At 36.2% G+C, this 9,429-nt stretch overlaps 1 protein-coding gene across 1 annotated transcript; it reads left to right on the plus strand.

Moving 5' to 3' along the window:
• Positions 1-1,721: 1,721 nt before the first annotated feature.
• On the plus strand, positions 1,722-8,399 carry LOC107770917 (PP2A regulatory subunit TAP46). The gene is made up of 9 exons (XM_016590245.2): positions 1,722-2,048; positions 2,138-2,260; positions 5,359-5,445; positions 5,549-5,653; positions 5,789-5,950; positions 6,785-6,820; positions 6,910-6,981; positions 7,475-7,755; positions 7,864-8,399. The coding sequence occupies exons 1-9, from the start codon at positions 1,953-1,955 to the stop codon at positions 8,111-8,113; spliced, it is 1,212 nt and encodes a 403-aa protein (XP_016445731.2). The 5' UTR covers positions 1,722-1,952; the 3' UTR covers positions 8,114-8,399.
• Positions 8,400-9,429: the final 1,030 nt, after the last annotated feature.

Here is a 9,429-nt window from a genome sequence, read left to right on the forward strand (position 1 = left end):
GACCAAGCTCTGTATTGAACTTTCTAATATGAGGACTTCTCAAGCAAAATTTGCATGCTTTGGTACTATGGTAGCAAAGAATGTGAGTTGGCAAAAGGAAAATCACAAGAAAGTGGGTAAAATTTGAGCCCCCAAATTTTCCTACAACTCAATTTTGGTCCTTGAATTTTGGGGTAAGACTAATGTTTAAACCAAAAAAAAGTAGAGGTTAACATTGATATAATAAGTTAACAATTGGGTTAACTCTATCAAATTGGTTGTGCGCGATGTGAATTTGGATTAGTTATGCGTATGATTTTGAACATAAGAAGAAAAACGTGATTGCACATACATCTTTATTCAATGGTTGAGTTTAAATATGTAAAAATATACAGGTTAATGTGCGGTGCTTTGTGGATAGCAATGTTCTTTCTAATTAAGTACGAAGTACATAAATTGATGGAGATAAGTATAGACTGTGTGCTCAAATGTAACTACCTATATGATAAAACGCTTTGATTTTATAACGAACTATAATTTCAACATTATATTACCTAAAATAATTATTTTAGATTTTTAGCTTGTATCTAATCTTTATAGATAAAAAAAACATGCAACTTAACAAATATACGTGACATATGAATTCTTCACGCTGATGTGTTAAAATGCATGTATTTTTCCCTCATAATTTGAGCGTATGAAGCACTTAATAACACAATCACCATTACCATATTCCAATTGTTATCACAAATGAGTCATTTCTCATAAAATACCTACGCCGTTGTACTATCTTCCGGCAACTATATGAAACATTTACTTTCAATGCCTTCATCTCTCCAAACCTAATCAGAACACCATCAATGTCTCCTCACTCACTAACCACCAATTTCGACTCTCTTCACCTTCGTATATAACCACACATAACAATTTTACTTGACAAAACTTTACTCCCACATACATCCAAAAGGATCTTCTACAAGAATAGTAACATACTCACCATAAGTAACTTCAACCTCTTTGAATTTTTGCCTCGTAAACACTTAAATGGACATAAACAAGCTCCGCACATGAAGCCACAAAACTCCCCCCTCCCCCTCACAAAGAAAAAAACACAAAAAAAGTTCAAAAACAACTAAAACACGCTCTAATTTGATCCAAATGTGTATAAAACTCAACAAAGGCTTCAATGTCCTAAAAAGGCAAAAATTGTAATCGTGAAATGGGAAACGGAAGAGGGGTTAATTATTCATGGGATTGAGAAGGACAATGGCAATGGAAAATAGTTTTTGTCTTCTAATATTTTGTTTTTGCTTTAATAAAATTAGATATATTATTAATTGATTGGTTCGTCTAGCAAGTCAATGAAAAATATGGTTCAAAAAAATTACTTATTTCTAATTAAGATATTCAAATGATTACGAGATAAATAATATCTAATTGACAAATTGTACCAACTTTTAAGGGTTTATCTAAGTTAACTTGCTTTTATAAAACTCTTCCATTATTCATTGCATCCAATATGTAGTAATAATTAATAATACACATACTATCACAAAACAATAATTTGCCCCACTTGGAAAAGACACTAGTAGCTCATCACCAAACATTTTTTTCGATTAGGTGTAAAAGCATATACTGGGGTTTATCTATTAGGTGTGAAAGCAATTATCACATTAAAAAATTCAAATATAAATATTTTAAATTTTGTAAAAGTTAAATAAAAATGAAAATAGTGTAAATCACGATCAAAGTTAAAAATAGTGAAACATAGAGAGCATTTCCTTTGCCAGAATCGTACGATTTGCCGCGAAGATTACTAGAACATCCCATTGCAAAACCTATTTCTCTACAGATTCAAATCAAACCCTAATTTCAACAATTTCAAATCCCAAATTCAGGATCAAATCTCACAAATCATTGATTTCTAGGGTTTGTTTATCCAGTTCGATAGACGAAAGCTAATACAATCAGCAATGGGAGAACTGAACATGCAGGAGATGCCTTTGCCAGCTCTATTTGAGCAGGCTTCAAAAATTCATGCTTCGGCATCAGAATCGAGCGCTGACAAAGTAATTTTTATTTATAAGCAATAACACTGAAGGATCTGATTTTCAGCGTGTTATTTGAATTTGTGTTTGTTTTGGTTCTGGATTTGTAGGATACTGTGAGGAAAGGTTGCGAGATTTTGAGACAGTGTGAAGAAATGGTCGGTAAATTAGGGTTGTTTTCTCTTAATGAGACTAAAGAGGACATTAGCACAGCTAATCTCAAATATATTCTGGTAAGTACTATCTGTTGTAAGCATTGTTTTTGTTGTCTTGAAAGAGCTACAATTTTTTGGAGTCGGTGCAGATTTAGTTAAAGAAAAGTCACAATGGAAGAAAAAGATCTCATTAAGAGATGTACCGTCTAACTTCATTCAAAAATGAAACTTGGATTTTTATTGAATGCTGATACTCATTGGTAAGAGGGTGGCACGTCAATTAGCTAAACTATCCATTTCATCATCAGGGATGGGGAAAATATGGTTATAGGAGGTTCCTGAATAAAATTCATCTAATAAACCATGACTTACTGAAAATCTCAAAGAGATTGCTTAGAAAAATCTTTTTATGTGGGCCGCTGTTCCCCACATTTCTTACCTTGTTTTTTGGACTTAAAATTTTGTGACTTATACCATACCTAAAGATAGATGGTTAAAGGGCGGGTACACAGTTAACTAAGATATTTACTAGTTGGAAATATGTTTAGGTCTTGTTACCACATTGATTTTGAACCTATTGCATTTCTAGAAGTAACTTGACCATATCATAGATTTATATGCCAGTTAAAAATATAGGGGACTTTATTATTATTACGTTAGTTATATATATTTAGCTTATTTATCACTTTAATTTTTATTTGATATTTGATATGATGATGACATGAGATGAGCTTAAATAGAGAAACATGGTCAGTGAGGATTCAAATAGTTGATCTCAATTATTTGGGACTGAGGCGTAGTGGTTGTTGTTTACTTTTATTATTATTTTTTGCGTTAGTGGCGTTCCGGTAGCGTACATAAGGGTGATTAAGAATATATATGATGATGCTAAGACTCGGGTGAGGACTGTGGGTGGTGACTCAGAGCATTTCCCTGTGGTGATGGGGTTGCACCAGGGATCGGCTCTTAGCCCATTTTTATTTGCCTTGGCGATGGATGTATTGTCGCGACACATCCAGGGGAGGTGCCTTGGTGCATGCTATTTGCCGATGATATAGTGTTGATTGACGAGACGCGAAACGGAGTTAACGCGAGGTTGGAGGTTTGGAGACAGACCTTGGAGTCTAAAGGTTTTAAACTGAGTAGAACCAAGACAGAGTACTTGAAGTGCAAATTCAGTGACGGGACCCATGAAACAGACGTAGAGGTAAAGCTTGATGCTCAAGTTATCCCCAAGAGAGCGAGTTTTAAGTATCTCGGGTTTATTATCCAAGGTAACGGGGAGATTGACGAAGATGTCGCACATCGCATCGGAGCGGGATGGATGAAGTGGAGGCTCGCTTCCGTTGTTTTATGTGATAAGAATGTGCCGCCAAGACTTAAGGGTAAGTTTTACAGAGTGGTGGTTCGACCGGCTATGTTGTATGGAGCTGAGTGTTGGCCAGTCAAGAACTCCCACGTGCAAAAGATGAAAGTAGCAGAGATGAGGATGTTGAGATGGATGTGTGGGTGTACAAGGAGAGATAAGATTAAGAATGAAGCTATCCGGGACAGAGTGGGAGTAGCCTCCGTGGAGGACAAGATGCGGGAGTCGAGGCTGAGATGGTTCGGACATGTTAAGAGAAGAAGCATGCTCCTGTTAGGAGGTGTGAGAGGTTGGCCATGGAGAATTTGAGAAGAGGTTGAGGTAGGCTTAAGAAGTACTGGGGAGAGGTGATTAGACGGGACATAGCGCTGTTTCATCTCACTGAGGACATGACCCTTGATAGGAGTGTGTGGAGGTCGAGGATTAAGGTAGAAGGTTAGTGGGTAGTTTTAAGTTGTTCACCGATAGTCTTAGTAGCACGCATGTCCCTTCATATTCTTAAATTTTTATTACGTTATGTGGTTTTGTTCGTCTCAGGTATTGTATTCCCTGTTGCTATTATTTGGTACTATTTATCCTTTATCTCTCCCTTTTTCTTTTCTCTTCCTTCTTTCTTCCTTCCTTGCTTTCCTCTTCTTCTTACCATTCCTGAGCCGAGGGACTATTGGAAACAGCCTCTCTACCTGCATTAGGTAGGGGTAAGGTCTGCGTACAGACTACCCTCCCCAGACCCCAACTGTTGGGAACATACTGGGTTTGTTGTTGTTGTTGTTGCTTTTCTAAAGTTTAAGTTTTGATAAGTACTTGTGGGCACTTTAACTTTGCCTTCCACCTCTGTACTTTGATGCATAGAGTAATAATAAAATTGCATTAATGAAGCCATGCATGCATGCTGTTACTAGATTGGGATATGAAGTATGAGCATTCATTTAGAGATAAACTAAAAACGACAGCTTAAAGCGACGTAATGAAGCGATGTATAGTGTTTGGATTGGTGTGGATTCTAAATCTCATGTTCCCTCTGAATTGGTTCTTGAGAAAATGGAGGGGGAAAACTGTGTGGACTAATCTAAAACTTTTCCACACCTTCATTTCCACGCCTTGTTGCTCATGGCAGGCCTTTTGTTTTAACACTTCTCAGATGTTGGGCATGTTCTCAGCTAAAGCATTTTGGTCATGCTGGTTATTGTGATTTTCTTCCATAACCACCCAAGAGTACTGCACCACCACCTTTTTCATCACCACCCCCAAGTATTTTCTGCTTCTGTTTATCATGATGTTCTTCCACAACCATACAAATTACGACATGCTTCACCTGCACCCTCCTCATCACCATCACTAGTTCTCTTTTTTTCCCTCCCTTCTTTTTCTCTATCTTACCTATAAGCATCATCATCCTCTCTCTATAAAACACCATCTCTGCTTTCCTCTGGTTCTTGATATGTATACTACCATTGCCCATGGAAATATTAGTAAATTCGTGATTGTAAGGAATCAACTTGAGGTTTGGCACTATGCGGAACATGAACCTATTTTTCATAGGTCAGGGCTCGGAACTCCTTCCATCAAGTTGTATTGGGGTTGGAAGTGACTCTTTGGTTTCGGTCTAACCTATTTTTAATGTAGGTCCATACAACAGTCAGTAGCCTGAACGCCTATAAGAATCCGCTTATAGCAAACTTGATGTTCTTCCTTTATCCATTTATACTTTTAATTGGCTTCAATATTGAGTGAAAATTCTACTTGATCTCATTTTAGTTGACGCTGGTTTACTCAATGGGCTATGGAATCTTATATTGCGTTATTTCAGGTCCCCTATTATCTTGCGGAGCTAACAGAAAAAGTTGCAGAAGATGACAGGATAAAAGTACTCAAAGCTGCACAAGCTAAGCTAAAGGTGGAGAATATAAGATATGTAATAGATTATATTCTATGGGAAAATAAAATTATATCTTTCAGTGATATCTTATCATTTTATTTTGCCTCTCTTTTATATCTAGGAATTCATTTCATTTTGTGAAACAATGGAACTTGTTCCTGAAGAGGAGATAGAAACATCTACACAAGGTGGAGCTAATTCTTCTGTAGATCGTAGAGCTAAGAAGGTAGGCTGGATTTAACGGTTGAATTGCTGTATATGACATTTACTTTTAAGGATTGGAACTTTATCACAAGAAAGCTTTGATTCTTTTACTTTTTTTTTAGTGACATTGAGTTACAAATGCATTGTGTTATTTTAGATTGCTCGTTTCAAACGGCAAAGAGCTGCTGAGTCGAAACTACTTGAAATTAAGGAGCGGAAAGAGCGTCGTGGACGATCAACTAAAGCAGCTGCATTGTCAAGTCCTGTTGAGACTGAAGAAGATGATGTGTTGGATGATGATGGAGAAGAAGAAAGGGAGGTTAGTTAATTCTCCCCTAGTTATGCATGGGCATGAGCATTAGCACAAGCTTCAAGCTTCTTTTCTTCTCATCTGTTTCTTCATCTGGTGTTGCAACTTTTATGGCACACTTGCACTTAATTGGTGATCAACCTTATGGTTCAAGCAATTAATCGAAACAGTTTCAGAAGCTGGTTAATCTTAAAATAAATTATCTGATTTAAGTTATAGTCTGTTGGATGATGTTGGTGAGCATCCAAGTTGCTGCTGCAATGTTCTTTCAGAGGTTGACAAGTGAAGGTCGCAACATTGGAGCCCAGGGGCAGATGTAAAGTCCAACCTACGGGGTCATCCAAACTCAATAGCTTTGGCTCGGACCCTGTATATATGCTAACTAAAAAATTCATAAATAAGTACAAATAATAGATTTCGAACTTAGTAAATCAAATGAGTTTTTGTAGAATCCCGAACTTGAGCCTATTAATTTTAAATCTTGGATTTGCCTTTGTTCTGCCTATTTTCTGTGGACTCTTGGATAGGCACTCATTATTTGTTTGAATTATCTGCATGAAATGTTTATCATCACTCTTTGAACCTAATTTCCTCGCAAGATTTGCACAAGACATCAATGACTAACAATCTTGCATTTTGGATTTTTGGAAGAATCTCGATTTGCTCTTTAGATGCCATTTGATATATTGATTATACTAATATTATTCCTCTAAGATACACATAGCCTGATTTGTGCAAAATTTTCTGTCGCTTCTATTAAGTTATTTTTAACCTCGAGTTTTGGCTTCTCTATGTTCACTTTTGAGTAAATGTCTGATTCTTCAAAACTATTATGCATTGCAGGCATGGCTTACAACTATCTCCTTGGGCCTCTGTAAGGTCTGCTAAGATCTTCTATACTCGTTGTAGTTGATCTTTTTTCTGTACTTGATATCTTATGTTCATAGTTTCCAAATACTACCCTGCAGGCCTTTGATCTGCTTGAAATGCTGAAGAAAGAGGAAGAAATACTATCTGCTGTCAAGGAAAAGCAGCTTCAGGTACTATTAAACCAACTTAGTCGAATTGGCTTCTTTACTGTTCTAATTTGTCATTGTGTTCTGGTAGCCTCTGATATGGCTATTGCTATCTGAACTTGTGTGTTCCATCCTTAATTATCTCTTCAATTATTTGATTTCATCAATTTATTTGATCATGTGGTTTCTGCCCCTATGCAATTCGGAGAAAGAGGCATTTTCCTAAGAGAGCTTGTTGGGTTTGCAATGATCACACAATGCTAGATCAAGAGGAAGTGATACAGCTTTAAATGACTTCAACACTGAAATGCTCTTTGGTACTTGCTTACTTTGTGTGTGTGGGTTTTGGGGGGGGGGTGTATCCAAATATTTTGCTCAAGACTACCTAGAAGATCAGCATTAGCTTGCACCACTGTTTTTGACCTTTGTGATTCCTCATCATGTAAAGACAGCTTTGTAGCGTTGCTCTCTAAGGTTATGCTTTGCTTCAATGCGTACTTTCTTACTTCTTTTGTAGGATGGGGAGAAAGAATTCTCTCAATCAATACTCGATGAACGCACAAAAAAAGTAGAAACTTGGCATCGTGATGCTGCCGCTCGAGCACACTATACAAAACCTGCAGCACCTATCACCTGTGCCACTTTTGCACAAGATGTCATAGAAGGGAGGGCGAAGGTTTCGCAGGCACATGAACATAAACACCAACCTTTAATTTTTGGACCTGCAAGTCTTGTTGGTAGGAACCCAACAACTGAACGGGAAAAAATAGCTGCCCAGGTCTTTCAGCCTCATTATAGGTATGCATCATCTCTTGAACACAAAGTTAATATGGCTACTCCAGTTTTAGATCCTAGATGGACAAGTAAGTTGAAGACCTAACTGTCATACCTTTATTCAAATGCTAGAATGCCAACCATGAGCATTGAAGAAGCTGGATTAACGGAGATGAATATGATGAACGAATGGCAAGAAAAGAATGTTAAGCTCATGGAAGAAGCAAATTCCTCATGGTACAAGGACGCCCCCAAGTCGAGGCCAGGTGAAGATGATGAAGAAGACAATGATGCTGCCCAAGACAAGGCAAGAGCATGGGATGACTGGAAAGATGACAACCCTCGTGGTGCTGGCAACAAGAAGCTAACTCCTTGTGGTTAAGGAAGTAGCTGCAGAGTCTTAAGAGTTTACAAGAATAACCTTTTTGAGGTAGCCACCTAATTAAAACTCATTGTCAATGCTACACCAGTTTGTCACTCAGTTGAAAACTATTTTATTGTTGTTTTATTTGTGCTTCATTTTTGTGTTATGTCTAGGTAGATGATGCATTGTAAAGTGGTGGTTATTGAAAGTTGATAGTGTTAATTTTTCTAGTAGATGTTGATTGGATTTGGTGTAACAACTGTATCTTGAGAATATGATAAGAAGAGGATAATTAATTTCAGTACTTAATTTTGTTCTAATCAATAGTACGAGCTAATATTTTAATGAAGCACATTTATAGTAAATGCTTCCGTAATTTACGTGCCGAAGATTGCATAACCATTCCTTCTAGGACTTCTATTAAATGCAGAAAAATTCTCACATTTTATGCCACATAAAAGAACGAAATACTTCGTAAAAGTAAGCCAATATATTCCTTAGCATTTTATAAAATAATATTATATTACTAGAAAAAATTTCATGATGCCTTATAATGCATGGTACTTCGCCGTTTGAACCTTTTTTTGCTAGGATATGAACCAATTCGGCATTAATAATTTGACGTTATTAAGGTATTTAGAATGATGGAAGTCATTTTACAAATATGAATTATTTTCTTTATAATATTTTCTTCAGATTTTTTCCCGGTATTTAGTTAGATAGTGAAACATTATTTTAGGGAAAACACATATTGTTAAAGACTGATGATAATATTAGCAAATCAAATAACATCTTGCTAAAAATTATAAATATTAAGATTGATAATAATATCTAAGTATTGGTTGAAATAGTTAAGAATAAGACAATTGCGAAGGAAAATGATTTTACCCAAAAGTGATGGAATTAATTTTCCAATTTTTTCTTTCTAACAAGCAAATATCAGAAAATCAATTGCAATATTTTCTAAATCAACATAAAATATAACTCAAAGTAACAATATGGAACAAGGAAAAACAAGCTAAGAGGTATATAGAGAAAGAGATAAGAGATTCTTATTTCTTCTTCAATTGTATGTCGTTTCCTATTTATTTTCGACTAAGCAATCAATCTTCAACTTCATCTAATCATGCTGAGATAATTGCTATTCATGAAGCAAGTCGAGAATGTGTATGGTTGAGGTCTGCAATACAACTTATTCGAGACAAATGTAGTTTGAAGTGTGATAAACTACCCATAATTTTGTATGAAGACAATGCATCATGCATAACTCAATTGAATGGATGATTCATAAAAGGAGATAGAACAAAGCACATCTCACCAAAGTTATTTTTCAC

This window comes from Nicotiana tabacum, chromosome 9 (genome assembly GCF_000715075.1).
Source record: "Nicotiana tabacum cultivar K326 chromosome 9, ASM71507v2, whole genome shotgun sequence".
NCBI lineage: Eukaryota > Viridiplantae > Streptophyta > Magnoliopsida > Solanales > Solanaceae > Nicotiana > Nicotiana tabacum.